This window comes from Pholcus phalangioides, unplaced genomic scaffold (assembly GCF_987345545.1).
Source record: "Pholcus phalangioides strain wild (caught in Gottingen) unplaced genomic scaffold, Ppha-v1.0 ptg000021l_1, whole genome shotgun sequence".
NCBI classification, from domain to species: Eukaryota; Metazoa; Arthropoda; class Arachnida; order Araneae; family Pholcidae; genus Pholcus; species Pholcus phalangioides.
In genome coordinates this window covers 10,603,452-10,624,528 of record NW_028301614.1, presented here as the reverse complement: position 1 = coordinate 10,624,528, position 21,077 = coordinate 10,603,452, and the positions used below count along the sequence as shown (strand labels likewise).

At 34.0% G+C, this 21,077-nt stretch overlaps 1 protein-coding gene and 1 long non-coding RNA gene across 2 annotated transcripts in view; both read right to left on the bottom strand.

Moving 5' to 3' along the window:
• Positions 1-9,201, bottom strand: part of Git (ARF GTPase-activating protein GIT1) — a 39,637-nt gene extending 30,436 nt beyond the window's left edge. The window contains exons 1-4 of the mRNA XM_089249161.1: positions 9,035-9,201; positions 4,773-4,906; positions 3,313-3,425; positions 601-703 (exon numbers count right to left, since the gene is read on the bottom strand). Coding sequence (XP_089105287.1) covers positions 601-703; positions 3,313-3,425; positions 4,773-4,906; positions 9,035-9,092 — 408 coding nt within the window. The 5' untranslated portion in view covers positions 9,093-9,201. The remainder of the gene's footprint in view (positions 1-600; positions 704-3,312; positions 3,426-4,772; positions 4,907-9,034) is intronic.
• Positions 9,202-10,720: 1,519 nt separating this feature from the next.
• Positions 10,721-21,050, bottom strand: LOC149070602 (uncharacterized). The gene is made up of 2 exons (XR_016195036.1): positions 16,204-21,050; positions 10,721-14,140 (listed from the first exon to the last, which is right to left on the bottom strand). It is a non-coding gene; the product is annotated as an uncharacterized LOC149070602 (long non-coding RNA).
• Positions 21,051-21,077: the final 27 nt, after the last annotated feature.

Genomic DNA, 21,077 nt, shown 5'->3' with positions numbered 1-21,077 from the left:
TCATATATACGTATAAACATTAGATCTGTCGATTCCACCTTTGACGCTGGACTTCGTATCTCCGCCCATGGGAGAGAATACCTGCTCTCCATTTTTTCCCATGAAGGAAAAAAGTCATCAATTGGATGTTAGAACTTCCAATGCTACTGCAATATTAAATATTGCGCATGCAAAGAGGGCTATAGTAAAATAATTGTACTGCACTAAAGGGGAAACAATTTACCCATTTATGCATTAAGATTGAACATTCAATCATATTGGTTGCACCACAGTTATTGTCTGCACGAGAGCCATTCAGACCAGGAGCTAAAGTTTATAGACACCCAAACAGTTTTCCTTTCCCATGTCTCTCACCAACAGGTTGGTGTACTAACTGCTATGTGCAAAGACTTCACTAAGCGGGAGAGAGAAGTTGTACATCTCCCTGTCAAAAAAAAAAGATTCTGGCACGAATTGATCAAGTAAATTGATCATTCTTGATCATCACTCAACCCCCCTTCCCTGTACAATAGGCAAGATCTTATCAATCTTGCTCTTTTTAAAGATTGATAACATGCAAAATGACTAACTCTACCCTCACTCTGCGATATGTAAACTTACTTTATTTACATCATCTTTGAGTAAAGGCCCATCATCCTTTGTAGGTCGATACACAAATGCATGATTCTGATGTTTTGCTCTGATAAAGTCTGCCTTTACAGGGCTGAAAGTACACATCAGAATAATAACTGAATTAATGTATGCACACAATTACTATTGCTATTCAAAACAAGAATAAACTATGTTTCAATGGGTGCGAAATATACTTAAAGTGTGGTTATAATTAAGCTGACACTACACAGACCTATGTAATACTTGTTCTGGTGTATGAATTTTTTTGGAATTTGGTAGGCCTATATAGGTTATATGGACTATGAGGAACTAAACTGCAGTAAAAAAATAGTTCAATTTTCGACCACCAGGTGAAAAAGTGGTTTTTAAACAACATTTTTTCCCCCATAATCCATGTAATTATATATACCACAAGTTAACATCATACCAAATTCTGTATATACAGTAAAACCTCGTTAAGTGGTCACCCTGATAAGTCGTCACTCCGGTTAATTCGTCATTTTTCTTCAGACCCTTAAAGCTCTCATAGACCACAACGTTATTAAACCCTCGTTTACTCGTCGCTAATTTTGGTCAAGTCGTCACTATGAAAAAGTTTGAGAAAGAGGAACAGACTATTTTTATGGCTCCCATTAAAAAAGAGCTTGTTAACAGCATTGCCATATGCTTAAAAGTCACCATAAAATCCTATATACCCAAACGGAACAGTTTAAGTAACGAAAGTTACGTTGGGGAAGTTAATTTGCCTTTTGGTTTTTTAAACGTTGGGGACTGTTTAAGCTAGATCTCATTTCTGCCTGGGCTCCATTGGAGAAACTGGACAAACCGTGAGACACCCCCAGGCTCTGTCACAAGAAGCAACGTAAGCACTTCGGCCCCCCAGGGCATCTCCGGCAAAACCAAAATTTATTGATACGTCAAAGATTACATATAGTGCAAGAAAATCCAAAATTATGTAAATCGAAGAATCAAATTAATCAAGTTCAAGTCAAATTGCAACGCGGGCACGGATAATAAATAATCATAGAAAGCATGAACTCTACTAATTTAGGGCTTGAAATTGAAACAAAATATCTTTGGTGAAAAAAATTTGACATTCTTTCCCAAGTTGAGGTCCCCTGTTTACTTTTCCCTGCCCAGGACCCCTCCAACAAGTCAAAAGTGTTCGAGATTACTTTGTAGTTGCATCATGAACTACTGATGAAGAATTCAAACACTAAAATTAAATTTGATGTATATGTAAAATTAATGTGCAATAGAGAGTTCTGTTATGAAGAAAAGCTACTTATTCAAACAGTTGCTCTGTTAGTCTATAAATTAAAAATTAAGTATAAATCAAAGTGTACAGTACATTTCACCACAATAATTCAAGTAATAAGAGATAAAAACAATGAAAAATTGCTATTATTTTTTCTTCCCCGATCTATAAATTTTATTAATATTGTTATTTTGATTCATACTTTAATAAATGTCATATTACTTTCAATTTATATGATTTTCATAACATTGCACATTAAAACTGACGGCACTCCGCTTAAGCCGTCATAATTTTTTGATAACTTGAGGTGACGACTTATCGAGGTTTTACTGCATATATATATAGGTCATTCTCACAAAATTGGCCTAAATTGTGTCCCCCAGCAGTTTACATTAAATATATTTGACACAGAACTTTTTTGTCACTTTTTCTTACATTCCAGTCTCTGAAAAAAGTCCCCACTTCTATTTTTTATTTTTTTTCAAATTTGTTTGAACAAATTTTCATTTCTAAAGGAAATAACCTTCTTCTGGCTGTCCACAGCCCATTTTTCAAATTTTAAAATGATAACTCTATCTTAAAATAAAATGTATTCTTTTTTTTTTTCTCAATAATATATATTTTTTAGGATTGGTATACTTTCATATTTAATCTTTTTCATAATTTTAAATATTTTTTATCAATGGTTTAAAAGCCAAATGAAGATTTTCCCCAGCTTTTTTTTTTCCCCATTCCTTAAATTTGGAAAACATTGCTTCAAATCCTACACCACCAGTTGCTACCTCCTTTTAAATCAGTTAGAATTTTAAATTAATTCACAATTACTCGTATGTTTATTCAAGAAAAAAAAAATAGGTGAGTGTCTTTATTAAATGTCGTTCTCTTGGCTACTCTTTTTGTGAGAAATATGTAATTGAAAATTATATATATATATATATATAATTTTTTTTTTTTTTTTCACTTTACCACATGTTTCAGTTTGCAGTCATCTATTATTTCTGAAAAGCATATACATGCTTAGGTTTTGATCAGTATTGCAAAACATGTAAAAATGTTTCGGCAGACTGTCTATCTCCTGGCAGTAAGTAACCAGAAGGAAGATTTGATCATATGTTGATGGAGGTGGGGGAGTTAAAAACCCCAAATTTCTTGGTTGTAACATCAAGCTGCAGTAATATTTCATCTTGAGACTTTGCTTTGAGAATGAAACTCGTGCTCTAGCAAAACAGAGACAAATTAAAAATCTATTATCTGCATAAAATTGATAAAAAAAAAAGAGCGATTCTGTTTTGGGGTTTGTGAGAATGACTCATATACCAATATATAAAAAATATGTCCATTGGAAAGGAGCGCTACATATGTCTGTTGTAAGCTGTACAATATAATTACCCTAGGGTGGTTAATTTAAGTAGATGATATGACAGGAAAAAAATTTCACTTACTGTAAGGGGTCTTTAGAGTTTGGTTTTTTACGTATTCCCCTGCTTCCACCAGGATCAAGTAAGGAATATTCCCATACTGAGTTAGCTCCACCATTGTGCAAACTATATACCATCTTGAAAGTAGAAAATACATCCAAAAAATGAAGTACATGGCTTGTTTTGAATACATTCATGGAAAAATTAGGGGAGAAAAACTCATTTTGAGTTTATTCATTCATTTTTTGAACTCATTTTGATACAAAATCACTTTAAACTATTTTCAGGACCAAAGAAAAAGTAAGCCTTTGCTTTAAATCTTTCCTTAAACCATACATATATGTAGATTTTAAAAAACAAAATAGTTTGACCTTTAACCCTTAAACTGTGAAAATAGTATAGACCAATGATTGAATCATAGGCAGAGATAGACTTGGAAGTCTGGGGGGGGCACGGTCATTATTGCTGGGGGGGACAAGATGATAATGATGCCAATACATATATACATTAGATCAGTCGACTCCACCTTTGATGCTGGGGGGGGGGGGGCATTGGTCTGCTGACCAGTGCCAGTCTGTGTTAGCAGTTTCAGTCCGATGAAACATTTTAACCTATTCACATAGCTGCTCTGCACAATTTCAGATTTATAAAATATTACACCATCTCAATATTGGTTTTTATTTCTGCCTTAGCCATCAGCAAGTCTGCAAATTATTTTTCCAATTCATTTATTTTTTGCTGGTCTCATAAATTATTTTTCCTATTTAAGCTATTTATTTTTGCCTGTATGCAAATAATTTCTCACATTTCCACTAGTTCAGAGAGAGAGAGAGAGAGATTTTTTTTTTTTTAATCTCCATGAACCCAAATTCCTTATTTTTCTTCAAAAAATACTATATAGTATGTAAGTATTGTACGGTAATTTCAACTTGAAAGGAACTAGGTGGTTCCCAGCATTCTAATAGGTAACTGATGTAATAAAATATTAGATTCCCTTAAATGGACATTGATCATTTTAACTTTTGAGGGGGGTCCTTGAGAAAGAGGAGCAAAATTGATATTTTTTTCCATAATGGTGGATAACGTTGCTGTCCCCTAATTGCTTATGTGAGATCATTGGAAAGGTAGTTGAGAACTATCAGTGTCTCAGTGTCATTCCCCCATCAATCCCATTCTCCCAGCTCTTCTCTCACTCCCTCTGTCATCTTCATGCTCTTTTCACATTCTCCATCTTTTTCAAACACATGGTAGCATGTAGACATAGTAGACATTGCATCTATGTCTCATTTGAAAATAAAATTACAGTACTAGCATACATAGATGACAGTTTTGCTTTAAAAAATTTTAGTAAACATAACATTTAAAGTATTTTTTTTTCATTGTTTTCAGGATAATTCAAGTTTTCTGTTAATCAGAGTTAGCCTCTGTCCCATCCACCTCAGATTATGAAGACTCTACTGTATTAAAATACAGAAAAGGCTTACAGATTGCTGGGAAGGATGCCAAACTCCTTTCTTGAGAGATTTCACGTATGAAACATGCCTGCCGAGACTTCTGTGCACGCTACAACATTCATCACAAATTAGAAGACCTCTGTTAATGGAAGCCCAAGAGACATCTAAAGAAAAGAATAAATTACATCACATTGTTTTGAACCCGTATGTATGTATATATATATATACAATCAGGTATGCTCTTTATTAAAGCTGTTGAAATTATTTAAGGAACGGGTAAAACAAATATCATATTATCTCAATGTTCATATTACCCAAACGTTCACAAACATAAAAATCAGGGCTTGACAAATTGAAAAAAACATTTAGACACCAGCAATTTTATAGGTGCCAAGCAATTTTTTTTCCCGACAAAATCAGCCCTATATAGTCTTTTTTGACTTGTAGAGGACTTAGGGACCCCTTAAAATGCTATCAGACATGCTGGCATGATTTCCGATAATTTTATGCAGTACTTCAACTTCAATTAAGTTATGAATAAAAAATATCAGGCTTCAACTCTCAATTCCAATGTTTTAGTTGCCATGACGACAAGGGATTCCAGCCGGGATGTCCAGCCCCGACATAAATCATATGTTTGAGTGATAGGATTCAACCTTCCGGGCTCAGTAAATGAATTACTCACCTCAAAAAGTTTAATATAGGCTTACTAACATAAAACCCCTTCAAAATAATTCATATAGGACGTTAATACACATTTGCTAGCATTCCTACTGTGTACAGAAGCATTGCTGGAAGGTATCTTTCACAATCACTTGCAATACAATAAAATAATTATATTCAATGATGATATTTTAAAGAATGGTACATCATGTTTTTGTTAAAGAAATGACAATTTATTCACTCTTATATACATGGATAGAAATGTATATGTTACTGCTGCAGCCTGAATTCGTCCATTTCGTGAAATGTGTGGTTGGACCCAGTTGACACCTAGCAAATGTCCAAAATTCTGACTTTTGCCGGCTTCTATATATTGATTCCTATATATTCCTATGCATAGATCCCTATGATTTGGGAGCATCATCACGTTGGCGTATTTTTTGAGATAATGATGGTCATTTATAAAATAGCCATAGCTAACCATAATAATTATTTTTAGCTACAGCAACTCTAACGATCAGAGGAATCTGAATATCTATATTTTAGTGATTCATATATATAAGGATCGACATACAGGGGCCAGTGAAAGCCTGAAATTCGGGCATTGGCCGGATCAACTGGCCAACTTTGGGATTTAGCAGTAACATATACATCTATAAATCGAAGCAAGGACAAGGCTTTAACTACATAGGGAGCAACCATAGCAATGCCTTAGGCCCCAAGGTTGGCTAATTACATTTTAAAAGATTAACATCAAAGCCACATATGCTAATCTGTATAAGACCCCCCTGCAGACCACAGAATGATCCTACGCAAAGAATCCTACATCAAGAACCTGAACTTTTGGATCCAACTATGTCAACTTTTATTGCCAAGCATTGAGCGTTAAATATCAACCATAAAAATTATGATAATCGATCTCATTTTCATATTTGTTCATACACTCCTTGAATGTTTCGACATTGATCCAATTCACTGCCTATAGTGTTGATAGATGCTGTAATCAGTGTTGAACTAAAGTCATGCTGACAACACAGTCTTATTAAGAAGTTTTTCATTCTTAGTGTCCTACACTACCTTATACTCTCCATACATAAATATAAAGTATTTAACAGTAATTTTTTATCACTAATTTAAAGTTAAATTGGTCCAAAAGTTTTGTTTGCTTGTGTGTAAAGCCCAAAATGTGGGACAACAGGATCACCATAAAACATCCAATGCTTCAGCACAGAGAAAGATGATGTTGGCGACATATAGTTATGCTGTTTTGGTATAGTTGAAAACTTGGCTGTTGAAAAATTCTGAAAAAAAGCTATAGTATAATCTCTTATTTCATTGGTGACCTTTTTTTGGCGATTTCTTTTCTAATCTGTTGGCACTTTTCTTCTTGGTTGGTGATGGTCAGCCATTTTCTTCCGTTGGCGGTTTTTTTTTCTGCCGGCTATTATTATTGTTATTTCCTTCCTCTTGCAGGTTGACATTCTTTCTTTACTGTTAAATGATGTTGCTCCCATAGAGGGCATTTCTTATAATATGCTTTTGTATTACAGCTGTGTTTGAATGATTTGAAACTCGAAGAAGGGCTTTTTGTTCCTTCTTTGTATACGATAAAAGCTGTTTTCCACATGAATGAATGCCAGAACTTTGCCACTGGACTTATCCCGTTGCCGAGATCTCTTCCAGCCCAGCTTCGTGGCAGAGTCTGGAATACTTTATTTTAGAACTTTTACAACATATTTTCCCCGGACAATTGGGTACTGTCGCGAGTCGCGATTAAAAAATTTTGTGGTGATTACAGACGAGATGGGATTAGGAGTTGGAGAAGTTTCAGGGTTTAGTTAAGATGACGTATTAGGATGGAGGTATGTTTTAAAAGCAATTGAGGGCCCCCCCAATGCCATCTCATCTGTTATCTTACACTTGCCATATTATACACACAGGATACAAAAAGAAAAAGAAATGAGAATCTTATTGTGAAATAAGAAGAAAAGAAATTTTTTATATATCCATCGGAGCGAGTCATCTCGCTTAACAACTTATTGGTGAGCAAATGGGTTCGATAACTTGCGGACTAGAAGCCAGCATCAGTTTCATTGAGCCGTTTTCCACAATGGAGTACACGGAATACATTACCTTCAATTTTTCTTGTTGGATTATTTTATTTTGGATACCATTGTCTCTCAGGTTGTGCTTTTGATATTCTGATTTTTATTACTTTTTCACATGCTAGCTATTATATCTGGAGTTTTAATCCTGCATTCGTGTTTTTTATGCCATGATCATTACTTTAAGAAAATTCCGGGTTCTTATTTTTTTATTAGAGAATATTTATTTACACATGGGGGGTGAACCATTGTATAATTCAAAAGAGATACCAGCTTTTCTTTTTTATTCCGAAATCATGTTATTGTTGCTGCTTCATTTCTAATGTCCATCCAGTGTTATTTTTAATCTTGATTCCTTATAATGTTGCTTTGTTTGTCATTGTTTTTTTATCAGCACATTCTTTCATTTCAACTGTAGTATAATGCTCCTTTTTGGTAATGTGTTGACGGTTTTCTTCTTTGCAAAAAAGACGTCTGAAAGTATGACTCTGTTTCACTCTTGGGAACTTCTCATCATGCTTTCAGCTGTTTCTCTTGCCAAATAAAAAAGAAAATCACCAAAAAAGACTATACTATAGCTGTTACAAAGTTATACCATTAGAACATAGCCCGCCGCCCTGCATCAACAAAGATATAAGCGGGTGCCACAGTCATACCTTATATTGGGAGTCAACTAAGTAGAAATAAGAGTGAAAATATAGAGAGCTGATACATCATAGCCAATGAGGCTTTTATTGAGTCTGACCAAGAGCCCTTCAGTAAGTGTTGAAACTTGGTTTCAATGTGGTATAACAACGTGGCTATACCCATGTTCAATGTAAATACACCTTGGAAATGTGTATGTAACTTTCGTAACACACAGTGCATTGCGCCATAAAAAATGTTTAACGTTCTTCTTTACGAAACTTGTTTTCCTACAATCACTGATTATTTCCAAAATACCCTTAAACCAGGGGTTCTTAATCTTTTGCGTTCCAAACAATCTTTGTGACAATGAAGTTCCATTTATATGGGGAAAATGAATTTTCACTAACTTCTTTACATGGATAGCATTTTAACCCAACTTTAGTTCTTACAGGCCACGTGGGTCTGCCGATTCAATTTTTTGCACAATGGATTATAGGAAAGAAGGTTACACCCCCTGGACCCCTTGGCCAATAAGATGAAGACCAAGGAGCCCTTTAAAGAATAATATTCAGCACACAATAAGGGAAAAACAATACATTAAATATTTTCTCAAGCTCACGGACTCATGCCCTCCCCAGAAACCTCTGAAAAGTGACGTGAGGGAGGTCCGTGAACCCATAGTTACGAACCACTGTATCACACATATCCCCGGGGTACGCGTAACTCAGGTTGGGAGTCACTAACCTAACAGTGTATGCAGTCATGATAACGATAACTCAACCAATAGTTATCTGACTTTATTTGTCAGCGGCTTGAACGGTCAAACGAATTGGACTCGAAACCCCATTATCTTATATTTGCGCTCGATTCGAAGTTAAACAATAAAAAAGATTTTACCAGTGTTGCCGCAATCCGCACAAATTTCGTTCCGAAGTTTTAGCTTAGACATGGACATTCGGTTATGAAGGCTTTCCCGAGGAGAAATATTCTTGGTAGGGCGGAGAAGAAAATGTCTTTCCTCGCACAAACATAGCAACAACAAACACCAAAAAAGTTTGTTATTAAATCATTTCCCTACATAAACATCGTTGAGTTACAGTTCGTGAGCTGTGGGAGGAAAGAAAAACTACCAGTAGAGGGAGCAAGGAGAAAAGCTCACATTTCAAAAATCACCCTCCATATTTTGATTAACCACAGTCTGCAGAATTTTTAATTAACATTCTTTGATTGACCAATGACGAGCAATAGATTCTAATAAGAGACACTTTTTATATCGAGTTATTGAATTTGGAAGGTAGATGGCAGCACATTGCACATACCAACACATAATTCTTCCCCCCCCCCCCCCCAACCTGCCGTTTGCCAGTGCCCTTTTAACGCATGGGCCTCACAAAAATGAGATCTAGTTGAAATTCTCAAGAATTTGTCAGGTAGGGCCACAAAAAGAAAAAACTTGCCCGGAGGCCCGTAATGCTCTTAAGTCAACCCTACCGTCTGCAACAGATGGCACAACAACAGCAATTGGTGTTTCCTTAATCTTCCCTTGTGGATTGTTCGTACAACAGATCAGAGTGGCAGATTTCAGAATCGACACGTGTAGTATTTCCAGTCAAGGTTCCTAGAATATATCCAGTATTCAAAACTTAGAAAAGAGGACACATGCATGAGCACTCTTGGATACGTTAGTTATAAATTTTCACAATAGATGGCATCACAGTGCTTACTAAGAACAATAATTTATTGCTTTTCAACCAAAACGGAAGCGAACTTCAGGTAGGGGGAGTGTTCCCCCTGGGTTTTATCAAAGTGTGTTAACATATGTTTGGGGGAAAAAAATTTACGCACATTGTGTGATGAAGTCAATGGAATTTTTTTTCTAAAGAGAAAAATTGATGGTTGGAGAATTCAAAACCCTGAAAATGAGGACGAAAGGGGGATATTTCAAAACGTATGAGAGTGCTCAAGCTATTCGATACACATAAAAAATGAGGACATGCTCTTATATATGAGAATGTCTGGTAATCCTACACCAGTGGGTTTTCAAACTTTGCTGTCCTGATCTTGTTTGACTACTAGTTCCCCAAACATAGTGCCCAGGGTAAAACTGGGAGAGGACTACCCCCGGTTGGAAACTTTAGGGGGTGGCAAATTTTACAGTTCAGAAAGGGAAACAAACACAGTCACAGGATTGTCGATCCCATCTAAGGGATCGATGCATTATACTTGTTGGAAACAAGTTTTTTTATGAATTACAGTTACAGTTTCCATCTGCTAAAGAAGCGTCCTGAAATTGCAAAGCATTTAATGTCCAGTTGACACTACGAGCATAATTAAAGATTTTTGCTAATTACACAATCTGAGCCATAAGTTAAAACTTGGTAACAATTCACATTTTTTTCAAGAATCTAATTTCTTACATGGGGGAATAAAATCATAAATTATAATATATAATTTTATGGGTGTATACGGGAAATAAGTTGTGTTATACTCTATATATGTAATTGGGAAAAAGACATTTTCATTCATAAACTTCTGTTTCGACTTATACAAGAAAAAATCTGCTCAGAATTCATGCCATAAAAATAAACAAGACTTTTTCTTTTATTTCCAGCTCATAAAAATTCTACAATGAAGCACACACACAAGTATAAAATACTGTATTTAATAAAGACTAGTATGACAGCCTTAATCCAAGATTTTTGAAAACAAAGTTAATTTTATGATCTCCGTCAGACAGGTTTTTCATTTAACAAAATATGTCCAGTGAACAAATTAATAATAATAGGCATACAAATATATATTATTTTTTCCCCAAAGGGAACAAATGCCCATTCCTATTTGATACGATTCATAAAAAAATATTCTTCCTGTAATGATCACCTGAATCGGTCATGAATATATTCAAAGAACGATTGAGGTTCCAGATTCAGAATTATTGGTTTACATTCCTGGATTTAGGGCATCCTGAAAAAAGTACTGTACTGACAGTCATGAACCTGGAAGTGTATTAATCAAACTGAAGGATTAGTCATCTAAAATATGATAAAACTTACGAAATTCTCATGAAGAAATGAGCCTTTATCCCCTAGAAAAATCATGTTTTATGTAATTTTTTCAATTGACAGAATTTCCGGTCAGTCAAATATTTTACATCATTAATGTTGAAAATTTTAGTCCCAAATATAGTATTTTTTACTCAATGGTAGTTTGCACCTTTCATTCATTGATTGGGCTGATACAGTTACCAGGAAGGGGTACCCAAAAGTAACGGAATTTCTCTTTTCACAATGTTTTTTTGCGAAAATTCTTTAATTTCCTTGAAAGTACTCTTCATTCAAGCTCATACACTTGTCGTCTTTTCTTCTATTGTTCAAAACATTTTTTAAATTTGTCTGTTGTGATGCCAGTCATTTTTGTTTTCACCTCATCCCATGTTGGCAAAACCTTTTCTCATTTCAGGCCCCTCTTCATCTGTAGAAATAAAGAAAAGCCACATAGAGCTAAGCCAGGTGACACACTGCAACCACACTGTTTGAACTATTTCCCTAATTGGTGCACTGTGAAGGAAATTTAAAAAGGAACATTGTCATCATGCAAAAACCAGCCAACATTTCGCACAAATCTATTCCTTTCTGCACACACTGTTGTGCCATCTTCTTAGCAGCTAGATTGATCGTCTCAGTCAACACTTCACCTTCTTTGAAAAGGGGGGGGGGGAAACCATTCGTACACTTCAGTTTTATCCATAGCAGTATCACTGCAAGTTTTCCTAATATTCCAAGTTTCTCTCTCTGCTGCTTTTTTCACAGACCTGCACTGCTCACATAAGTCTACCATGACCAAAAACGAGAAACAAGCTAAACAGCTTCCGTGAAAAAAAATTCATGGATGCCAAACACAACCTTCACAAGCAATGACACTTAACACATTGGCTCATAAGGAATGGCTTTACGCTTTACCTAGCACATACTGAGAACTGCATATACTGATGATGCTCCGCTTACCGTAAGGCAATTCCAGTTGCTTTTGGGTACACCCCGATATAAAGCAACATGACAGTTATATACAATTTAGAGCTGATTTCAAAGATAAATATTTCCTGAATGAATAAAATAAAAAAATATATATATGACTTCTAAATTTTCTTTTTTGAACTATAACAGCAGCATTGAAGCTGCAGTCACAAGATAAGCAGCATTATGAAGGTGAGATAACACAACATATGTGTAATAAGAGAGAACAGAATTTTATTTCAAAACATCTTTGCAATAAAAGATAATTGTTCAAGTCAGGTGAAAAGTATGTGGTACACATATGAACAGAATGAGATGCTCAAAAACCATTTAATAATATTTTATAATTTTATACAACTATACTGCCTGAAATGCACATATAAAATATAGATTCATGAAAAAACAAATGAAACATTTTTAAACAAAACAAAATCAGTGGAAAACTCAAAGGTTTATAATATAATTGAACACATCCAACTCTATTGCAAAATCAAGTAAATACAGTACTTGCACAAAATTTGCTAAAAAATCGTGAAAGTCAGGAAAAGTCCTTAATGTAAAGGCAAAGTGTCAGATCTCTGTTAACTCTTTACGTGGTTTTAAAAATTTCACTGATCCCCATTACAACTACTAAACCACACACATGCACCTTGTCCATATTACTTTGTGGGACCTCTAATGAATTGGTACATGTTGGAATGTGTGTGTAAGTGTACTGAAACTTGACGTGAAGTTTGTGATCCCCATTATAACTGGCAAATGGGCGCAGTAGAAATAACCAAACCCTCTGTAAAATACCACGTTTTCTTTTCAAGACTTTTATTTGTTAAATTTTATGCAGATGATAGTGCCCCCAAACTCTGTGAATAATAATTAAAAAAACAGATGAGATATAATATTTTTCTATTGTTTATACTGTATGCATAATCCTACACTATCCCAAAGGATGAAATGAAAAAAGGAAAATTTTAAACACACACTCTTCTGTTATCAAAATTTAAACATAAAAGCTGACTTTGCCCAGTGGCAGTTGATCTGACAGGCTGGGATGTGTGTAGAAAATATGTTCTTGGGAGAAGCAAAGTATTCGGGCTAGTTATTGCTCAAATAAAAGGGTTTTAAGGAGACGATACATCTCATAATTGCCAGAATACAAAGCATCGAGTTGGGTGAGATATCTCGTAATTGCTGCTGAGAGGGTTAAACTAATAAGGCAGATTTGACAAAGAAAACTATCTCAAAAGCCTTTTTCTTTTCTGTTTCAAACACATGCCATGACAGTATAATCTCTGCTTTGCTCAAGCCAAAACGCCACTAAAAGCAAGTGGTTTCCAAAATTTTAATAAATGAGGAAACTCTATACAAGAAAATAGATTAATATTTTTTGAATCCTGTAGCATTTATTCAGTGTCTGATGGCTTCCCTCAATCAAGCTGTTTACATAGGAAATGAAAAAAGCAGAGATTTTACAGGTACTGAGACTTTCACTGAAAACCTATAATCAAAAAATGTCTGATTACATTATAATCCTTCAAAGAATCATAACCACAAAAGATAAAATGAAAAAGTAGGAGAAAATTAATTTCTTTGGTATCATAATTCACTTTGGGGACTACGAGATATACAGGACGATTCTGATAGAACCAGCCAGAAAAATTTGTTAATAAAAATTCTGCAGGTGATGCACAATAACCACTCAAAATTATGACACAATAATCCTTGGATAATGCTACATTGAATGGTGAGTAAGCATCAGACAGGTGATAGTATTTACGCACTGTGCCCAAGTGGAGCAGAGAGTTGGTGTGCAGTAAAGTAGTATTTATGCACTAAAAAGTTCAAAAATGCTCATTGCAAATCACTGGGAGTTTGCAAACATGGGTAAAGATGTCCCTTTTTGGCAAGTGGCAGACACTTTCATCACCTGCTCTAATGCACCCAGAACCAAGTTGAATAAAAAAACATGGGTCCTTACAGAGTAAAAGTGTGCCTAGGGCAGGGTTGGTAAAAAAACCGGTTTTTTGAAAAAAACCAAAAACCGGGTTTTTTTGGTTTAAACCGGTTTTTTTGTTTTAAATGGTATTAACATTAAAACAATGAAATTTCTGAAAAATCATTCAAACTTCCAATAATTAACAAAAATAAAATGTTTATTAATGTAATTAACACTATTCCCATGCTAATTAATCAATAAATATTTATTAAATTTTAACAAAAACCAACTTTTGCCATTTAATTATTTTTTGCTTAACTCAATGGATTACTGTGTGTTTGAAAATTCTTTTAATGTTATTATTAATCATATAATATATAAAGGTTTTTCTCCAGTTACTTTCAGTATACTTAATTAGGAAGCTATTTTGCAAAAAGTAATAAAAATTAGGTGAATATAATGCATTTAATGATGCATAAATAATGCGGATTAATTAACGATGATTTACGATATACAGGGTGATTATAACTAAGGTTCTGATTTCAAAACACTAAAAAAAGAGCGATTGTCAGAATGACTTGAAAATTGACATGAATATTCCTGAAAAAATTCAATTTTATTTGATAAAGGGGAAAAAATAATTAAAAATGTAAAATTAATGACATCATCCAACATGTGGGAAATTTGCTCGCAGAATGGAAACGATAGCCAGTCAAGGCAAAATTATAACTTAATTATAGCATTGCACGAGTCCATAATTCACGGAAACATCACAAAAAAAATGAAGTAAATGAACAAATAACTACAACTTACTCAAAAAATGTTAAATATGTTGTCCACCGCGTGTTCTGGCTATGAGGTTGAAAGCACAAAAATTTTTGTTCAACAACAGAATCGGAATATGCCATGGTCATAATGGGGATGTGCTTGCAATTCAGCTTTATTAAACCAAACGCGCCCCCTTTCCCCCGTTCATATTGCTGAGGAATGAGGAACTTCTAACGTATAGGGAATGTGCTGGAGATTACAATTCATCAAAGTTTGCAATCTGACCACTGTTTATAACATTTTGAGGTACCCCCACAGCCAGTAGTTACAAGGGTTAAGGTGCATCCTGTCAAAATGGGTCTTCAGCAGCTGCTTTGCTGGTATTGCAATGTGCATCTTGATAGAAGTTCTATCCACACACTGATGCTGTGGAAGTGCCGAAATGATGTGGTTGCACAAAATAGATTATACTGCTGGCCAAGTATAGCATCATCTACTTGCACATTTTGCACTTTTTTCTTTTGCGAAAGAAACGTCCATTGCTTCAGGAGTATCCATGCAAATTTTCAGGTCATTCCGATCAGTACTTATTGTATAGTTTTGGAATCAAAACTTAAATTATAATCACCCTGTATATAGCTGATTATTTTTCATAAATCTGTTACTACTATACAGTAGAACCTTGATTAACTGGGCTTAACAGTGTGTGTGAAAGTATAAAAAAACAACTATTGAATATTAAGACTGGGAGATATAGAGTAGGAGATGTGCTACTTCTTATGGGAATGAAAACGTATGTGAGGTAATGTAACAACTAGTACACTAGTCTTTGTCCTTTAAGGACAGCTGGTGTCTTTATTGGATTATAGGACCACCTGCCCCTAGCATGATGGTGTCACTACTGTAGCTGCTTCTTTGTGAAGGGAAAAAGAAACCCTGTGAGATATGTAATACACCACTACATTTAGATGTGTGATGCAATCTGTATTCATGAATTTCAAGTAGTAGTAACCTTGTAGCCAAAGGTTAGAAAATGTTGTAAGAATGAGAAGTTTTGGCTTTTATATATAACTTTAAATGACTAAGATACTTCATATGAAAAATATATATATATTCTGGCCACTTTTATGAGACTTTTTGAAAAAAACCACTTATAAAATCTTATGTCATTTAAAGATATACAGTCAGAATGTACCCCAAGGATATAAAATAAGGTAAATATGAAACATTTTGGCTAATAATGAACAAATATTATATTTTTCAGGGAAAAAATAATATTTAGGCCACTTTTATCTGATTTTTTGAAAAAAACCAGTTGGTTAAAACCGTGGTTTAAACCAAACAACCCTGGCCTAGGGATGCATTAAATTGATAAAACTTTGATAATGTTTGTAGCATCACTGTATTTTTCTGCGAGAGGGCTTAATAGACCCTCAGTGGGGAGCTTTCTGTGGTAGTAATCTATTCTGCAGTCATCTTATTGTAGTTTCCATAGTACTTCCAAGTGAGCAAATATTTCGGACAAAAATGATTAGGATATTGAACTTTTAACATCTCTGATCATCCTTTGTTGCAGTAGGCAAGTATCGAATGGCCCATGCTGACCTGTTCTTTTGAAATTTTAAGTACCCTTTCTGAAATATTGGGTATTTGACGAGCGATAGCCCTTCAGTGATCACATCCCAATCCTAGGCAAGAGTTTTGTGTAAATTACATTGTTAGCTACATGGTAAATTTTTTATTACAGATCAACTTTCTGAGACTAGTTCCAGCAGAATCTTCTTGTATTTTACACACGATTTGTGCACTATTATTGAAAGATTATCTTTATTTTACCTCTTAAGCCAAGAAATTAGTAAAACCCACATACAACATGATTATCACTTAAAGCAGCACTTCTCAACCTTCCTGACCCAAAAAATGTCTAAAACAGTTCGACAGACTATCAATTTACAGTATGAATGGTGACCACATGACCTGTATTTTGAGAAATTTGTGTATTTTTGACTGTTCGATTATTTTATTGAAAAATTGTCTCGTTCTTTCAATGGAGCTTTCTGGAATTTTCAGATCATAAATGAAGATCATTTCCATAACTTATTAACTTTTGCAATAATTAACAAATTTGTCAGAAATGCATAGTATTTTTTTTCGGCTACAAATTAGAGACATCCCACATTTTTCTTGATGAAATATAAGATAATATAAGGTTATTTTGAGTATTATATAAGTCAAATTTTTCATTTAAATTCATAAGAATATTATTAATATTGATATTGCACCATTTGAATGAGTTTTCATTCATTTAGAACTAAATTGCCTATGGCCGTATTCACAGACAAAGTTTAAACTACAATCGCAGGTTAAAGGATTAGCAATAGACACAGATTGGCTAAAATCCTCAATTTAACCAATCAGTTTCCATTTTCAATCTTTTCACCTGAGATTGCAGTTTAAATTACATTGGTGAATACGGTCACAAGTCTGCCTGGAGATCACCTGTCCCATCGTGGTGGACCACATCCGGTTCACAGACTATACATAGGTTGAGGAAGACTGGCTCAAAGCAAACCGCTTACAAATATATACATGCACAAAGGGTAGGAAAAAGTAAATAAAGCAATTTTTATAGGTTATAGACTGAGTTCACATTTCAAAATTTCAGAAGTTATCACAATAAAATAAATGATACAGTCATTTAAATATCATCAAGAGATAAGGCATTCAAAATATTTTGGCGAAGCACACCATCGATTACACAGGCAATGAGTAATTTTAATTAGTAAAGTCGAAAGTAAACATTTGAAGCAGTAAATGAAACAAAATTGAATTATTGAAATTATTTGTCCTTCCTTTGCTTTAAGACACATTATCATGACTAGACTTTATTTGAAAAAAAACTTCTGCCACGCAACTATAACAGCATATGACAATGTACAAAGTTCGGGAACAAATGTGAAAATAGTTTTTTTATACCTAAAATACTCTTTGATATAATACTCTAAAATATCTGAACAAAAAAAAACCACTGGTTTCAGACAAACCATAAAGTAATAAGACATTACCAGGAAGAAATATCTATCTAAATAGATTTACACATGGGTAAAAATGAATCCATTCTACGTGTGACCGGGTTCCTCTGGGAAAAATTGTGTGGCTCTGCTTTTTTTTTCACCCATGCGCAAACTGGTTGTGATCTCATCACCACAGCTTTCGTCAATACAAAATTTGTGAGGGGTAGCAGAGTCTCTTTGATACACAGTGATACCTTAGCTTAAGCTAATTTGTTTTAGAATCACATTCATAAACTGAAATGTGATTTTTCATAGGTTTCTATGAAAAACCATTTAATTCGTTCCAGAAATGGCTCAAAATTTGAAGTTTCATGAAACACTAAGAAGCACTAAAAACTAGCGTCCATAATTAATTCTCTAGATAAGGAAGTGTTATAAAAAATGTGGAATAAGGGGATAATAAATAAAATAAACAAATATGAAAGAAGATTGAGATAAACAACTTCACAATTCGATGAAGGGGAATTTAGAGAAAGATGAAATAACTAAACATCTTTTTAGTTTACCCTATGTATGCTATGCAGTCAAGTTTGTGAGTCACAGTAAAAAAAAAGTGTGCAAGGTGGTGTGCTATGTAATAAAGTTAGCTCATTACTCTCTCTCTCACACACACACATACAGATGGAAAAGATAAATTTCTAGAAGTTTAGTATTAAGACTATTAACTCTTACCCTTTTCTTTTTTCAAAAATACATTTTTTCTTAGCTTAATTAAAATAAATTTTTTCTCATTTCACATGAAATGGCTCAAAATCTTTCTGAAAGAGAAAGATTTATCTGTAAAGCGATACGGAGGTGGAAATAAATTAATGTGGCTCAAGTAACAGTTACCCATTGGATTCATTTTGATTAGCATGGAAATTTAGCTCACGATGTGGATGTTTTATGTTATGCACATGCATCCATACCAGCTAAAATGTTTGTTAGCCAAGGCAGAAAAACTTCTCATTAGCCAAAAATTTGTAAGCTGAGGTATCACTTATTGATATTATGGGAAATAGTTGATTTGTTGCTTGTTTCATAACCTGTACGCCCAAATACATGAAAAGGAGGTCTGAAAATCAGTCAAGGGTGACCCATAGTACTCGTATTATGGATTCACTTTCAGGAATAGAAATGCATAAAAATAAAATATATATACACATTGATATTTTTAATATTTAGTTTCTTTTATCTCATACACACTGTAGTGAAAGCATCTATATTAACATCTTATTTACATGCATATATGTTAAGATTTTATTTCTTCAAAACTTTCTAGAAAATTGCCTTTTCAAGAAATTTTAACTAAAATTTTCAAATTTCCATTTTCTTTACACAGCATGTGTGTGTATATATACAAAATATATTTTTCATACAAAAAAAAGTATTTTCGAATGCTACATGGCTCTCATTATGTTACAACGAGCTGGTTTTTTTTGCCTCTCAGAAGCCAAAAAACTTTTGAGGCATTAAAAGAATACAGAACTCAATATCGCAAACAATATTGCATCACATAATTTCTGAATAATGTTGCAGATTGTATTGGCATACAAATGAACTTGAATTCCATTAAATAACCTTTATTTAACAACTTTCTTCAAGTTCCTGTGTGAATATTTATGTTTATCTGGACCCTGATTTATGAACATACAGCGAAACAATTCTTAACGGACATCCCTTAAATGCGATAACCCCTCTTTTATGGCCAAATAATAATTTCCCCTTGTTTAATGAAAGTATGCCTTTCAAAACCAGTGATTAACATTCACCCCCCCCCCATCTCTTTTATGGGCAATTTTTTTTGTCCCGCCGGTGACCACAAAAGAGAGGTTTTACTGTGATTGCCAGCCCAATCCTACTGGCTAAATTGTAGCTTAACTTCAACATCGTCCTACTACAAATTATAATTATATTTCAGGAAGGAAAGGGGATCAAAGTTAATAGAGTGAGAGAAGAAAATTTGATATTTTCAGTAATAATTCACAGCCTTTGAAATGGCTCAACATTAAAAAAATGCTGTATGATGGCATATCAGATTCATATTTATCTATTCACATTCAAGCTTTTGTCCCAAAAATGTTTCTCAGTGAATATTATTTACTTTACAATGTAATGACAAGACCAGGACTTCACTGTCTGCCTAGGTCACCATATGGATTTTTCTCCCCCAACGTGTGCCATACATTCTAAGGATAAAAGGCTGGGCTGCATATAGTTCTGTTCTATAAATAAAAGCTTTTCAACTCTATGATAAAAAAAATACATAAATAAAAATAAACATTACATAAAACTATATCACCGAGTTTGTTGGAAAATGGGTACTTATAATGAACCCATTAAAATTTTTTTTTGGAAAACTTTAAACCAAAAAAATGTGTGATACAAGATTTTTTTCCTTCCTTCCTTTTAAAGTTGATGTTGAATGATGCGGATAAGAGACAAGGATTATACAGAGATTGATAATTATGTTAGAGATAATCTTGGTCACTACCAATAAACAAACATGAAATATAGGATTCTCGCTTATTTCATGATCATGCAGGTTACTTGAAAGCTGGGCTACATAACATGAATTTCAATCTTCAATCCAAATTGATCTGCAATGTTTAAAATTTTTTTTTTATTTGGTTCCGTAATGAACAGTGAGTGATATAATTTCCCCCCCCCCCAATGTAAAATAAATGTCAAAATTACAAGACAATTTAGAATGAACATGAGTGCATTGTGAAAAAAAGAGAAAGAGCAAGACGAGGTTTTCAGAATCTCATCACAACTGCTCACAGAGAAGAAACCAAATGCACATAAAAAAACATTCAACAATCGAACAATAACTTCTTTCCAATAATTCTAATCTTTTATGTCACAAGGATAACCATAAGAACACATGAGCACCCTACCCATAGCCAAGTTTGAATTTTATATTAACTGTGCAGCCCATAAGCATGGGAAAACTTTGTTAGGCTGCAATAAATTTCAGATTTCTTTTGTAATAATGTTCTTGTAATGCCAAGTGTTGTCTGACAGAAGGAAAAAAATTCTATTTCAACAAACTCTTTGCTTAAAAGTTAGAGAGTATGAAAATATCAAGCTATTATCACAAAAAATGAGTAACTTTGCCTGGTTTTAATTTATACAAAAAATTGCCACGTTTTTAAGACAAATAAATAAAT